The sequence below is a fragment of the Diadema antillarum genome, unplaced genomic scaffold (assembly GCF_040938485.1).
Source record: "Diadema antillarum isolate AM-2024a unplaced genomic scaffold, OU_Dant_1.0 scf00000008, whole genome shotgun sequence".
Classification (NCBI taxonomy): Eukaryota; Metazoa; Echinodermata; class Echinoidea; order Diadematoida; family Diadematidae; genus Diadema; species Diadema antillarum.
In genome coordinates this window covers 3,774,558-3,790,829 of record NW_027270897.1, presented here as the reverse complement: position 1 = coordinate 3,790,829, position 16,272 = coordinate 3,774,558, and the positions used below count along the sequence as shown (strand labels likewise).

Below are 16,272 nucleotides of genomic sequence, written 5' to 3'. Positions count from 1 at the left end.
AATGACAATAAATTATCTCAAAACTTGTGTCTTGAAACTTCATTTCACTGCTCTTTCGACAACAACAACAAAGTCCAGTTTTTGTTTGTGGAGGCTTTTTTTCCCCTTGAGTCACCATACAATGTCAATGTTGCATAACTTCATGGTTAAACAAGGGAGGTGGAAAGAGACCCCTGGTAAATCAGTGTCCTACCAGGGAGGTGGAAGAGATCCACCCACCCCCTCCTCCCCTGGTCTTCACGAAGCAATTCACGAGTTTGTATGCAATATCAGAGAGGTGGAACCATCTTCACCTCTCCGATTATGATTATACATAACTGGCGGATAAATGAAGCACGGAAGTTTGAAGTACAACAAGTCTGTGTTTAAAAAAGAAGACAACAACAACAACAACAACAACAACAACAACAACAACACACACACACACATACCGTGCAGCGTTGGAGAATATAATTATATGGTTAGCCATAGAACTACATGTATTACTCTATGGGGAATTCCATGGTGAGGCGAAGAGCCAAGAAAATCCTGTTGTATGAGGTCATCGTGAATTCACGACGAACAGTCAAGGTCCCGGGATGAATTACAAAAGAAGGGGGCAAACTGTTGACTGTCTGTCATACTACGTACAACATCGAGACCTTGAAGCGTATAGCTATAAAAGGTCGATGGGACCTTGAGCGCCAACTGTCCATGAATAACTTGCGTGATGAGCTTGCCGTAACATCAGGTTCGGAAGTAAGTAATTGCTGTATGCTTTGAGTGACCCTGGTATACTAAAGCTCTGTGTTTTGCTTTGTTTTGTGTTGCTGTTGTTGTTATTCTTGTTTTTCTAACGGGCCTTTGGATTCATTGCTCTTTCTCCAAAGTACATTCTGATTTAAGGGAGACAATCCCGACACATGCATGCGAAGTGTTTGATTTAAAACCGACGTTTCTTCAAACCCATTATAGAAGCTATCATCGTTGCATGAAGATGAAAACAACAAAGCCCCTCCTAGAATACTGATGATAAATTTCAATGATGAACATATTAAAATGACAATGATATTGATAATGATAAGGGTCAATGCAAATAAGGGGTCAATGGTAGACACTTGTTACAGTGCTATTACTGCCCTCCAAGAATAGCACGCCTTGTTATGATTGATACAAAGATAGGTCCCGAGTTCGAATCCCGTCTACTGTGTGTGACCCTGATCTTTTACCCCCAATGTCCCTCTTGATCCAGGCATAAATGACTACCCGGCAATCACTATAAGTTCTGAAACTCTGTACCCAGTATCTATAACCAATTTACAGTTGTTCATATTATGTAAAAGTCTGAAAATCATCCGGAGGTCTCCTTTAAAAAGTAAAGACCAAGGTGATAACATTGCATTGGATTGCAGTATGCCTGTCGAAAAAGAAAAACACTTGACTATATATGCTTTTCATCTTCTTCATGGTGTAACCCAGCAAACGATTATCAGTTTAAAAGATAAGGAGTTTGAAAAAGTGATGATAAATATTCATTCTAATCACAAGTAATCATTGGTCAACTCGTTTTGCCATAATGTGAAGATGGCAGCGAGACAGAGAGAAAAAAAACCAACAACAACACACAAATTGGAATTTGTCCAACTTCGTACATACGGTACTGAGCCTATTTTCAAGGGTGCTATCTCATACATGTACTTTGATATTTTGTAGGTCTATAAATATTAGGGAAATTATCATGCGGCATTTCCTCCCCTGTGATGTAAAATGCCAGCAAAGGGTATAAATTAGTTCGTTACATGAAGATTATTAGTGCGAATAGAAGCTAAATCTTTATGCTATAGGGAAAAGTATGTAGTATTGTGTATATGCGTACAAATCTGTATATCTATACTATATGTATATACAAGATAAACTTGCAAAGAAGCGGTGACTAAACCAACCACGAGCACTAGGCCTATCCCCCCGCCGGAGCACCTCCATCCCAAACACACTAAAAACGTCCTTGCATAAATTATGATAATCGTTAGCGCAGTTTGTATACATCATCAGTGATGACTTCAATGACAATATAGCTACCAATACACTATTGTATATACGACGTTTATATAGCAGTAACTGTTGTACCCGGTTGGTTTCAGAGCTCATTACGCTCGAAACCATTCTCGGCTCGAAGAGTTTAAAGGACAAGTTCACCTTCATAAACATAAGGATTGAGAGAATGTAGCAATATTAGTAGAACACATCATTGAAAGTTTGAGGAAAATCAGACAATCCGTTCAAAAGTTATGAATTTTTGAAGTTTTTGTGCAGTACCCGCTGGATGAGAAGACTACTGCAGTGTATGAATAACTTAGATGTCTCATGCGTACAACAATATGAGGAAAATATAAAGAGAATTTCACAAAATTCCATCTTTTGAAAAAAGTACACATTCCCCTGACTCGTTACCGACAAATGTTATGGGTAATATTATTCCCCCTGCCTTTAGAAAGAGGCAAGTCAAGTGCTCTTTTATTATGCGAAAAAAGTGAAAATATGTTGAATTTTCTTTTACATTTTCTTTATACTGTTGTACGCATATGACTCACAAGCTGTAGTAGTCTCCTCATCCAGCGGTTCCAACACAAAAATTTAAAAAATTCATAACTTCTGCATCGATTGTCCAATTTTCCTCAAACTTTCACTGATGTGTTCTACTAATATTGTTGCTTTTTCTCAATCCTTATGTTTATGAAGGTGAACTTGTCCTTTAAAGGCAGCCGATCGCCATCCCTAATGGTACGTAAACTCCGAACGACCGAAGTTTGTGCATGCAATTGCGCAATGCTACCACTGAGACAAGTGTGTGTGTGTGCGTGTGTGTGTACGCATCATACACAAACATTGTCACAGCGAGCTGCGTGCGCTGATTGGAGGAGAGAGGCCAGAAGACGCTGCGGCATGTGTGTGTGTGTGTGTGTGTGTGTGTGTGTGTGTGTGTGTGTGTATGTGTGTGTGTGTGTGTGTGTGTGTGTGTGTGTGTGCGTGTGTGTGTACGCATCATACACAAATATTGTCACCGCGAGCTGCGGTGATTGGAGGAGAGAGGCCAGAAGACGCGTGGCTCTTTCGGCCTCTCTTCATGTGCATGCGCACTGAGAGTGTGCGTCCATTCGGAAGCTCTCGTGGCTCGCTGGGACAGCCATTTTGGGTTAGGAGATAAGCACAGGGAGCTCTCTTGTAGCCTACCGTATTTTCGCTGACCCATTGAGCCAGCGCTATTCTCATTCGGGGGTCACTACATTTGATACAGAATGGGGGAGGCAGCGTGTTGCGTTCGTCTCCGTGCCGCACAAACCACTCGCCACGACTGAGTGTCTTTAAAGGGATGATAATATAGTATTGGCGGAGATGAAAATTGCATGGGCTTGTAAGTTTTTGCGAGATATCAAGAAACCACTTATGAAATAATACAGCGCATACCATCCTAAGAGGAATTCAAAGTTTATTGGATGAAAATTGGTTTTAGAATGGCTGAGACATCCAGAAACAAAGTAAAAACAAAGCAATCCTAATAAAGGGTGAATCCCATCTTTTATTAGGATCGCTCTGTTTTGGATATCTCAGCCATTTCAAAACCAATTTTCATCAAATAAATGTTATCCCTCTTGTAATTATATACTCTTTCACATTTGATCGGAGCAGGGAGGTGAGACTCACCTTCCTGATCGGAGGTTTCTCATTATCTAATCAAAAATGTTAGAAACCAGAAGTTAGGTCTCAACCAAAACTAAAGAATCCCTTTAAGAGCATCAGCTAGAAATTGTTCATTGAAGCAATTTCGTTTTATCGGTCGGGAAAAAGAAAAACACCCGTCGGATGATAAAAGCGATGAGCCATCAAAATGAATTCTTGAGGGCGAATGACAAGCTTCGTCAGTCTCGATTCGAGTCATATAATGGGAGACTCGCTGGATCAACCTCATTCCATTAAAAAGCTTAAAAGGGACATTCCAAACAATCTTTATAACTCGTTCAAAAGATAGGCCTATGTATTTTTAACATTTCTGTGCAGTCACTGCAGGATGAGAAGACTACTGCCGTTTATGACGTCACATGCGTAAAACGATATAAAGGAAATGATAGGAAATACCACAAAATTCCAGGGTGTTTTTTTTTTTCAAAAGAGTATATATTCCCTCAAATTGTTACTGACTTATGTTAATGGTAAAACGTGTATTATTTCCCCTACTTTCTGAAAGAGACAAAAAGTGAAAATATGTTGAATTGATCTTTATAGTTCCTCTATATCGTTCTAATCATGTGACTTCAAAAGCTGTAGATGTCTTCTCATCCAGCGATGGCCGCAATGAAACTTCAAAGATTCAACTTTTTAAACAGATTGTCTGCTTTTCCTCAAATTTTCACTGATTTGTTCTACCATCATTGCTGCATTCTCTCAATCATTGTGTATATCAAGGTAAACTTGTCCTTTAACGCGAACACTAGAACTTGGACAGATACATCAACAAAAATATAGGTCTATTATTTAAACATTGAAAAATCGACTTCAAAGGCATGGAGATCCATGGGTGTTTTGATTGGCTTGAAGTCATGTTGCTGGGACCGTCCCGATAAACTTTATTTTCTTTCGGGGGGGGGGGGGGAGTGAGGGTTGGTCGATTTAAAAAAATGAAAACATTATTGTTGTTGTTACAATTACACTGACGAAACGTGACGCGATATTTTCTTTTACTGGCCCCAAATTTTGGAACTCTCTTGATGATAGTATGAAACAAGTTTTAAGTTTAAACACATTCACATTTAAACTGAAGAAGTTGTTTATGAATTCTTATATAGTTGAATGAGTTATATTTTAATTAGCCTTAATTTTGAGCTTTCTTTTTTATTCGTCATACTCATGTTGTTTTTGATTTGTCTGAATAAATACAATACAATACAATACAATACAATACAATACAATACAATACAATACAATACAATACAATACAATACTCATTCTTTTCTTTTATCTATTCCTTTCCTACCTTACGTACATATATCTCGGTGATCCATCGCACCATGTGCCTCGCGTGTGCCGGTATAGACCCTTCATCTCTTCTCCCTTTTCGCATTTTTCCTGTCCTCATGTCTCTTTCTGTTTCTTCTTTCAGAATAATTTCCTCTTTTCCTCTTTTTCCTTCACTTTTTTGTTTTTCTCTCTCTATCTTTCTCTTTACAAGAGAGGTTACTTGTGTTTGTTTGTCCGTCTGCTTGTTTGTTTGTTTGTATAGGTCTGTATGTGTTGCGCACGTTTTATATTTTGTCTAGCTAATTACTTTTTTATGTTATTTAGTCTTTTTGTCCACGAGGAGACTGCAAAATACAAGCTTAGCTTTTTAGCATTCATTCATTCATTCATTCATTTTATTTTGTCACGGTACCGGGCTCAGCCGGAGGCTGTTTTTCAGCCAGTCCGTAAATGTCTCCTCCATTTCCTGCAACTTTAGTTTTAATTCAATTTTCATTTGATTTTGTAATGCGTACTATTGTTAAGGTCATGTATTTTCTTTGTTACTACATTATACTGATATTGTGTTATCTTGTGTATGAAAATGTTGTTGGAAATGAAATAAATGAAATGAAATGAAAGATGTTGTTTGAATTCCGACGGTTTGAATGTCAAGTTTATTTGGTCTGCATGATTTCGGCATGATAACAGTTTACATGGGGTATGAGAGATCTACAACGTGTCTTCCTCTGAACAAATATTTGTAAGATCGCATGCAGTTGCTGATCTACGCTCTTTTAACAAACATGCCAGGAAATTAGAATGTATATCAGCAGTTGCAATCTTACGAAGTTTGATTGTTCAGAGGAAGACACTATTGAAGAAAAAATCATAATACCCCATAAAATAGACTTCCTTACCTTTCTGCTTTTAACGATCTCTTGCTTTCACAACAGTTCATCTCAAAGGGCCCCGGTGAGATTGTTGTAATGGCCCGGCCTAACGAGACTGCAGCCATGATATTGTGTGTATCATATCGGGGAGGGAGGGCGAGCACACTTTACTTTTATACACAGGTTATCAAAAAGCTATAACACGGAACCATATATAGGCCTACTGTAATCACCTTGCAGCATAACAGCTTTACAGAGTAATACACAGGGCTTCAAGTAGGTTTCGACCTCTTATTTTCGTATAGACCAATTATGTTTGACTATACCGGGGTTTTTTATGTTAATTTCTAACTAGGTGGCGGCAAGTATGCCTAACAAAAGATAATTAATTATCATGCGCGGACATATCAACGAACCTGACTCTTTACATAACCATTGAAGGTGGTTTTGTTTTTTGCAAGCCCGCCAGTCATGGCTGCCATAAGTTACAGTGCTCTGAAGTCGGATTCATCTATATTCATCAAAACGAAAATCGCCTTCGCGATACATGTCAACAAGATGGTATATTCACACATGGCACCTTTAAAGAAAATTACATCGTGTTCGGGAAAAGAGATGTATAACTGTCACAGAAAGTCGTGCGTGTGCAAATCGTCTGTTAAAGGGCGTTTGTTGTGTTTGCCTAGTAGAAAATAGGCAAGATGTCCATCTCATGAGTACGTTCCCGTCGACCGTCGAACCCACACAATACGGTTCTTATACAGTCATTTCGAGCCAAAAGATCACGATAATGGTTAGGATTTGAGAAGAAGAGTTGGGGTTCTATTGACGAAGCACTCAAGCAATTCGGAATCCTTCAGATAGGGATTGGGTTGGTGTTGGAGTACTAGGAAAGACTTTCCCCTCTCTCTCACCTCTTGTACCATCTTGTACCAATCGAAGAAAGGCGCGCGTCGTGGAATGAAAAGACTTGTGATCCACAGTTACAATGGAAGGGGGTGGGGAGGGGGCGTGTATAGTTTTACGCTCCTTGATTCGGTCCGCGACGAAAAGGTTGCAATGTGTGCGCTGCTCGCAAGCCTCACTCGACTTTCTCGAGCGATCTGATAGAGAAATATAGCTTGTGATGAAAGACATGAACACACTACAAAAGAGAGCCCATCATTAGGTTTCCTTATCGTCAAATGAGCAACTCACCTTGTCTCTCACGAGTACTTTCCTCTGTGATTGCACATCCGCCAGTTGGCCACTGTTGGTTGCACACACAGCGAAAGGGCAGGGAGCCTCTGATATGGTAAGAGCAGGGCGTCAGGAGTATTGTCAGGTTTCTCCACACACCTACAGCTATCAAGCGTTTTGTCACATGCTGGCGTGCATGCACTCGTGCTTTCTATTCCCTCGCAACAATGGTGTCTCCACATTCTTTGTGTAATCGATGACAGTCATTCCGTATTAGAACTTCAATCGCATATTTGTTACCAGGAATTGCTCCTCACAAGGCGTGGTTACGTAATTTCCGCTATAGACGCGTAATCCAGCTTCTCACGTGCTGTCAATACACTTTGTACCAATACATATAAAATATGACACAGCGATTACAGTATATCCAGTTAATTTTGTGATTAAATCGGAAGAAACTGGAAAAAATGAAAATCTGTGTTTCAATTGAAATTACACCCTTATATCAACTTTGAATTTCTGATTCAGGTTTGTATAGTGACTTCCGGCTGTTTTACCCTCCCCATTGTCCCAAATATAAAGGAATAAAACGCGCTCACATATTTATATCATAATTATATGGTTGACAAACAATGATTGATTTTGTTACAAGTTTAGTTCTCAAAATGAAATCCTCGTTGGTGCGTTGTCGTATAGTGAAATCTATATATTGGCCTGATAGTATTCGTTCTAACCTTATATCAATCGAAGGATACAAAAAAAAATTGCAGTATAGCGATCACGTGTAGGTGGTGGTGTTACATGTTACATTATTGAGAGAAAAAAAAGGAGAAACTTGAAATGTAATTACGAAGGAATGTTATGGATCAAAATAACGTATGTAACTTCTGATAGAGCTGTTCTGCTAGGGGTGGTATATCGCAAGCCTGGAAACAGGAAGGTTATTTCGAAAATTTGGAAAATTGCATTGACGAAGTACAACAATGCACACCTCAGTGGACGATGTTTGTATACTCATGGACGGCGATTTAAATGTAATTACAGCGTATTGCGATAAGTGGTCAGAAATCGATGATTTTGTGTAGTTTAGCCATTAAGATCTCAATCAGAGACCCAATACTCCCATTCCCCCATAGCACAACCTTCATAGATCTCATAATTTATATTTATGCATAACTATCCCTAAAGACGTTAGGCCACTGCTATCTGGAGTCCAATCCGTGTGTCCGAGCATGGACTCTAATAGTAGGGTCCATTGTCTGAGTGACCATTCACTCATTTCTAGGTCAGTAGGCCTAACGTCAGTCTTGCCATCAGAAGATGAAGCCTCACCGTTATTCATCTTTTCGTTCTGTCCGATTCTTACAATTCTTTTTTGGTTGACTTGAGACCAATCACTCACTGTAAAGATGTTCTAGAAAAAAGATATCGGCGTAGACAATCATAGTGGTTTAAATAAAATCCTTGCATTGTCCCTCAGAGTTTGTGACCAAGATCTTGCTCTGGTTGACTTGAGAGCAATTTACTGTGAAGATGTTCTAGCAAAAAGATATCGGCGCAGACAATCATAGTGGTTTAAATAAAATCCTTGCATTGTCCCTCAGAGTTTGTGACCAAGATCTTGCTCAGGAAAATGGCTGGAGGATTGATCCTGGATTGAAGACTGGTTTAAGAAACAAACATTCATTGGTCGAACAGAAAAAGACCACTCCTTGGAACAACATCAGGAAGCTCGCAGCAAAGATAACAACCTCAGCGTTAGAAGGTACGTTTATGAATATCTATTCATTAAATTACGTAAACGGCGCTGTATCATCGGGAATTAATAACAATGTTTCTTGCCTACATACTCATTCACACCGAATCTAAAACGCCATAACAAAATCAAGGCCAACAAGAACAACAACAACGAGAACAACACTTTAGAGTTGCTGAACACGCTTTGATCCTTCAGAGAAACAAATACCAGTTATAACAATAAAACCTCCACTGACTCAAGGATTCCAGTCGTAGTGCTTACGATATTGTAATCGTCTGGCAACTACAGCATTCTAACTTACATAAGACGTTTATTGTCACATTATGCAGAGAGCTGAAAGCGAGGATGTTTCGATTCTTTATTTCCATACGGTAGGTTGATTATATTCACTACTCTTTCAGACATACATACATTATGATGCCAAGTTTGCCATCTTGGAGAGCAGTAACTCGGAGTCGATTGCGTTTTATCCAGATTTTTATTTTCTCGACTAAAGGTGGCGCTAATCACACTATCTCTCTCTCGTTCTCTCTTGGGTTTATTCGAGAATTCACTAGTAGTACAGTAAAGCGAGTTATAAGAATAGAGGTATTTATAACAGCAAAAACAGAAAACCTCTGTAATTACACTCTCTCCGCAAAACAAATCCCTGTCTTTCCTATAACTCGTTTTATACTAGTGGCGAATGAGGTAAGAAATAGACGAAAAGAGAGTAAATGGAGGGAAAACTCTGACATTGGGTAATCGTTCAAAAATCATCATGTCACTATCAAGTACCGGCAGGTTCGAATCCGATGCTTGTTTTTTCACTTGGTGCTCATGATGAATGACGAACCGAGCATGCGATCATTTATTTTACAGAGTAATACCTAAAAGAAAGACGATATAAAATGTATGCAGTGTTACATTTATTTCAAGGAAAAAAAAAGAATCGATGTTTGTTTGTTTATTTGTTCGATTCATTTTCTTCTACATGATTTCATGCATGAATCAGAATTTTCAGTATTACCTCATAGAAAACATTAATATATTATACATCACAATGTACATTATTCAAACCCTTACCATTATTTTCTTTCTGTTAGAAACTCTCTACGATATCATGCAAATTAAGCGATTCTTATGCTTGTATTTTTGTGGGCTCTTGTCATGACTGATATATCAACACGCGTAGGCCTACAACCGGAATGAAATTGAGGAAAAATCTTTTAAGGGTGTCTACACGCTCTATATTAACATGTATGATAAATATGTACCTGGATATCTAATGTTTCCTCACTTTTTATCAGTATGATTGATTATCAAAATCATACGACGGTACTCCACTGCCCTTTTATTCTGACGAAAATACGTTGATTAATTCAACTGAAATGCAAAAGTCTTTCCATTTCCCAAAGTCATGATACTGTTCTAGCGCAAAACTATTTGCATAGACCGGCTTGTGTCTGTAGATTCTGTCTGTGAATTATGTCGGGTTGACAGTGATTGTGGTCGTTGTTGTAATTGAAGAACGAATAAAGCGTGATAACGTGTTGTTATTTTGCTTTTCTCTCAAAAAGCTAGCACAACGATAGGCAGTCCGCGGTTAGAGAGGAAGAGTCCGTGTTCCTTCTCGGAGACCGTGGCGAAGATTTCCAGCAGACCCGAGACGGCTCCCGCCACGGTCTTCTTAGCGTTGCTGCCTCCCAAATCGGTCTGCACCCAGCCGGGACACTGGGAAAAGACCAGAATCTTCTCCTTCTTCAACACGATGCTCAGGCTCTTAGAGAACATGTTGAGGGCGGCCTTTATCATTTGGACACGATGGGACGTACAAGAAAGAAGAAGAAGAAGAAAAAAAGCAGATTAGATATTATAGCCATTTTTTGACATTCCCCAAATCCGACATTTCAAAGATTATGTACAAAACACATCACACATTGTATTTGAAATCTAACATTGTTGCATCACAAAGTTCCTGTATTGATAGTGCACGGTCAACCCTCTTTGTAACAACGTCACGTGACCAGGGGAAATAAGGTCATAAAATCGAATACCGGCAGTCAGTGTGTCATCTCCCAATTCTTCGTGACAAACTGTTGCTTTGTTGGGTCATCAGCAGGCAATATTAAGTGGAATTGTCATCTTTTACGCATTTCATGAAACAACCATACTAAATTCAAAAACTATTTTATGGATTGTTTATCATCGTATTGTGTACTCACTCAGGTCTGCTAGCTTTGAAATTCTTCGACAGCGTAGCAACAAGTTCATTAAAAGTATGATAATATTCTGTTCTCTGTTTAAATAAGCGTTAATTTCCTGAACTATGATAACCTAGTCGGAGCAATTTCCATCTAATTTTCTTGGGCGATCTAGTTTGATACATATCTAAAGGAGTCAGATTTTAATGAGTCCGCACTTCCCTCGGTAATCCATCTCGTAATCTATCAAGTCACAGAAATCATAACCATTGGTTTTGGTCTGAATCTTTTTATCTCTCATTGCCATCATTTCCTGAGGTAGAACTTTTTTTTTCATCTGAACCCTATCTTGGTTATTAATGTTATGGTCGTTCATATCGGAAGCAGAGTTGTTAATCGCTAAATACACAACTGAAATTGACAACACATTTGAGAAGATAAAAGTTCCTGTTTATTTCTCAAATTGGCATTTTTCTATATTTTCTTTCTGATATACATAATGTAGATGTACGAGTTCAAGAAGTTCCATATTTTTTCCATTTGTAAGACATGTAGCAAATTTAAGAGTTGCCAATTTGAAGGGTGGCAAGATGATAATTTCTGCAGTAAAATTGCACATTATAAGATCTCATGGGCTAATGCATATTCATGAATGTCGTCATTTACTTTGCTTTCCCTGTACCCGGGGAAACCGCCTGAGCACTCGGTGATGCCGCCCATGCCGGAAGAGATGTTGATGATGGCCGCTCTGTCCACGCTGAACTTCTTTATCGGGCTCCGCTTGGCCGCCAGTTTTAACAGGGGTAGAAAGGCCTTGCGGTGGAAATAGAATAGAACGTATGTAGAAGAGACAATTAATTCTAACAACTTACAAAAAATTAATGAGCTGGGTTGGACGCTAGATGGCGCTATAGAATACACTTCTACTTGTATCATCGGCGAGGACAATTACGCTTGCTCCAATGAGGTTTAAAAAAATCAATGGTGAATGAAGCGAACAGCTGAAAGATCATTTAAGAAACAAGCATCATGGAATGTCAATGGGATGTGAAAATCTAAACGGATAAGTAATCATGACAACGATGAGGTTTTACGTAGGCATCAGAAAAAATGAATCGATAAAGTGACAAGTTAAAAGGAAATTGCGGTGATATTTTGATATCGGTCATCAGCACGGTATCATAATATAAGAGGAGAATCCAAAAGCAACTTAGGGCAGTTCTTCAAAATAATCGTCGTTCTGTGCTGAAAAGTCACATCTGAAAGACCGGTCTATCGTAAAAATTAATGTTTGCTTGTAAGATACGTCGACTTTGGGATGCAGACCACTCTTTATAGATGTAACAACCATATCACATTTGGGAGAACAAAATTTGTATATTACAACCAGGGAGGTGGGAAGAGACCTCCCTGTTAGAACCACCCTCAGTTATTTTCCTCTACAATCTATTTTGTTTATCATAGCTTGTTACAAGCGGAAGGTCATTTGCCATGTCGTTGTTTGGCTGTTAAAGACCAAGAAGAGTGGGAATGTATATCTGGCCCGAATTATTCGCTGCTCCAGGGTACATTCGAAAACCACAAACGAGATAGCATCGGTCAGCGAATGTGTGCATCGAGGCCTATCGATATCATACGATCATCGGTAACGGTCGACTCCAGTTAAGATTAGGGATGGCTAGCAGCTGATCAGTGGGAATCAGTGGGAATGCTGGAGGATGATTGTTCCAATCTTTGTGGGATTCATTTAAGAGTACATCATATATCTATTGTTGTGTGAAAATTATTTGCTTCAGAATGGTCTCATATTCAAATAATGTGCAGTTAAATGTTTCCAGGTTAGCGTGCCTGGTCAGTGACGGGGCATTAATCTGCACATTACTTGAATATGAGACCGTTCTGAAGCAAATAATTTTCACACAACAGTAGATATATAATGTACTCTTAAATGAATCCCACACGGATTGGAACAATCATCCTCCAGCATTCCCACTGATTCCCATTGCACTGATCGGTTACTAGCCATCCCCTATAATTATATAGAGATCAATGATATTAGCTATACACAATTCGTTATGGGGATTATCAAATAATGTATAATACTAGTATCCGATCCTGGCCAGACTTCCCACTCTATGATATCCCAACACTAGCCGGGTCTTTAGAGGGATAATGGTATGGTTTTGGTTGAGACCTGGCTTCAGTTTTCAAACTTTTTTTTTGGTGAGATATAATAAGTAATCTCTTATGTCATAAATATGAAAGAGCATGTAATACCAAGAGGAATTCAACGTTTGTTCGATGAAAATTGGTTTTGAAATGGCTGAGATATCCAAAATTAAGCAATCTCGATAATAGGTGGGATCCAGTTTTTATTAGGATCACTTTGTTTTACTTTCTTTTTGGATATCTCAGCCATTTCAAAACCGATTTTCATCAGTGTATATAAGCGTTGAATTCCTCTCAGAATGGTATGCTTTGTAATATTTCATAAGTGGTTTCTTCGTAACTCGCAAAATATTGAAAGCTGAATCCTCACCCTACCGATACTCTTAGGTACATCCCTTTAAGTGGCTATAATAGAAAATGAGAAGAAAAACAACAAAAACAAAGAAAAATAAAGGCGATCAGAAGCTGAAGTCACACCTGCGTCAACATCATAGGGCCGATGAGGTTGACATCCAGTATGGTGGTCAACTCTTTCCTGGTGATCGTGTCGTACTTCTCTCGCGTGGCCATGCCCGCGTTGTTGATCAGGAGGTTGAGCCCCTCCTCGCCAAGGTGCTCCGATACCGTCTTGACAGCTGCCGTGACCGTAGCTTCATTCTGGACGTCTGGGCAATCAAACAATTCGCGAAGAGGAAACATATAAATCTTATTCAAACCGATAGCTCAGACAAACAGATTGGCGAGTTTGTACTCCCAAGTATTATTAGCTCCATGTCGTCATGGTGCAAACAAACTCTCAATATCACATATGAGTGTAATTATACATCCTAACACTATCACATCTTGAAGGAAATTTTTTTTCAGAATTGATTACGTGAACACGTAAACTGTAGGTTAAAAGCTACACAACGTATCTCCACAATGGGCAGCGGAATACTAAATACTTTTGACTGAAAAAAAGTAAAGAAAATATAGATAAAGAAAACGAGATATGTTGTTATTTTTAGAAATGATAACCAAGACATTAAAACTAATAACGATGAAATATTTATAAGTCCTGATGTACTACCATGGTATGAATGTTTTGAATGTGTTTTCGAGATAATTCAGAATAAACAGGGTGATTTAGCATGGACACCGAAATTATGTACAAACAAAACATATTTTCTGAAAAGGGAGATACATTACCTGACTGAACTATTTGCACCACCCCTGAAGGGTTCTTGATGCATGAGCCCAGACTACAGTATATTTCACTTTGCCCTGGGTTCCGCTATGTACATTTTCCTTTAGATTTTACTGGATTTCTTTTTCCCCTCGCTGTTTTTTTTTTCTTTGCACTGCATTTAAGACTGGTATCCTTACCATACCATCGATATGATATACACGCACTATGGAAGGACTTGCAAACTTAATCCAAAAGAAAAGAAAGAGTGAATGTATGTGCTTACCTATCTGAATAATCTTTACATTGTCGTTTTGGGCTGCTAGAGCTTGCAGTTCCTGCGGTAAAGAAAATGATAGGGGTTACATTGTAGAAAAGTTCGTAGTCGATAGGTCCTATACGTGAGTGCTTGGTGTCAACATTGTTACGTACGTAGCTGCTTAAATCAGAACTTCTCCTTATAAATCTTCTTTACATATCTGCAAAAGTATTGAATATATAAAAAGTTGATTCTTGGCGTAATTCTAAGCATTTCTAACGCTTGTTTGGGACAGGAACCTCAAGTCTCTTTCCTGGCATTTGCATAACGACCAGCCCAATGTTGGATGACTTGGGTTTTGTCTGATGCGTGTCGAGCGACCAGTGAAGCCGATGTGCAAATACGAATTGCGTAATCACTGTACATTTCAATAAAGCGGAGTCCTTTCGAGCATGTCGAAAAAGCAATTCAGCATGACTTGCAAAATGTTGTTTAGTCTCAGCATCTACATGTAGTGATGGCACATATAAATGCGCAATGTTATAAACGAAAACGTTTCTACAAAGAAACTGCGCAGGGCAAAAACAATCAAACAAACAAACCACTTCTTATATCAATTACCTATAATGCACATCTGTAGCAATTTACAGGGCAATGCCGTATTTCTTTGAGGTCCGATCATTAATGGTGATCACACTGTTACTTGAGTACTAGGAAGCAATGATATCTAACGGTGGTTGAATGCGGACGAGCCAATGGTCTGCATGAAGTTTCTGATTTGCTCTGTACATTTTCGCTCCTGAAAAACAGTCAAAATAATCTGTCCTAGTTGTTGTGCGAATAATGGACAACGACACGAGAACGAGTGTTGGCTTGAGCAGTAGGTATGACATCAACTAGCCTACAGCAATTGACAGGATATGATGTCAGTGTATTTTTTTTTTCACTTTTAATCGGCCCTTACTATTGGATGTAAAATTGCCCGAATCATACTGTACGATTAGTGATAATGCTCCAAACTGCGAAATTATAGTATTCACTGAATGATCAAAGATTGATTGGGCCGTTCTGTGTGTTATATTGGTTCAAACTTATTTGCTTGACGATAATCAAATCACAATCTCCTAGCAAGAGAATCAACATTTGAAAGGTTTCAAAAAAGTGCATGATTTGACCTCATTATTGATCGAGTCACTTTATCAGTTTGCCCATGACGGGCAAGTTCAGTACGTGTAAACGCATAATGGTAGACCCTATACCTATATAGGTGCTCTTCGCGTCTCATGTCCTTTGCGCCGAGGAAGACTTGGAGAAAATTGAAAAGAAAACGATATAATTGTTACAATGACAAGAGTTTACCTTTGCATTGTCTGGGTTTCTGCACGTGGCGAAGATGTGAGTGAGTTTCGGCGAGCGGCTGGCCAGCTGACGTACCAGCTCTAGCCCGATACCCCTACTCGCCCCAGTCACCAACGCGCTCTGCATGGCACCAGATGAAGACGTCGTCGACGATGCAATGAAATATATAAAAAAGTTGAAATTATTCAAAAGTTAGGAAATCCCTTGCAGCACACAAACAGGTATGTTCATAGACCTCACGGATGACACTTTCTCTCTCGGTAGTACGATTGTTTTAATACAATGACCTGACATGAGGAGTACAACAATAAGAGGTGTAACGGACGTTCTCCCCA

The 16,272-nt window shown here is 39.0% G+C and overlaps 1 protein-coding gene across 1 annotated transcript; it reads right to left on the bottom strand.

Moving 5' to 3' along the window:
• Window positions 1-10,353: 10,353 nt before the first annotated feature.
• On the bottom strand, window positions 10,354-16,063 carry LOC139718634 (C-signal-like). Its single transcript, XM_071630097.1, has 5 exons — window positions 15,938-16,063; window positions 14,606-14,657; window positions 13,632-13,819; window positions 11,652-11,798; window positions 10,354-10,587 (listed from the first exon to the last, which is right to left on the bottom strand). Exons 1-5 carry the CDS (start codon window positions 16,061-16,063, stop codon window positions 10,354-10,356), a joined length of 747 nt encoding a protein of 248 aa, XP_071486198.1.
• Window positions 16,064-16,272: the final 209 nt, after the last annotated feature.

Coding starts and splice junctions, on each gene's coding strand:
- LOC139718634 (XM_071630097.1), bottom strand. CDS start 16,063: ATGCAGAGCGCGTTGGTGACTGGGGCGAGTAGGGGTATCGGGCTAGAG. Junction 13,820..14,605: donor TGTAAAGATTATTCAGATAG/GTAAGCACATAC, acceptor TTGATTGCCCAG/ACGTCCAGAATGAAGCTACG. Junction 11,799..13,631: donor GCCCTATGATGTTGACGCAG/GTGTGACTTCAG, acceptor TTCCACCGCAAG/GCCTTTCTACCCCTGTTAAA.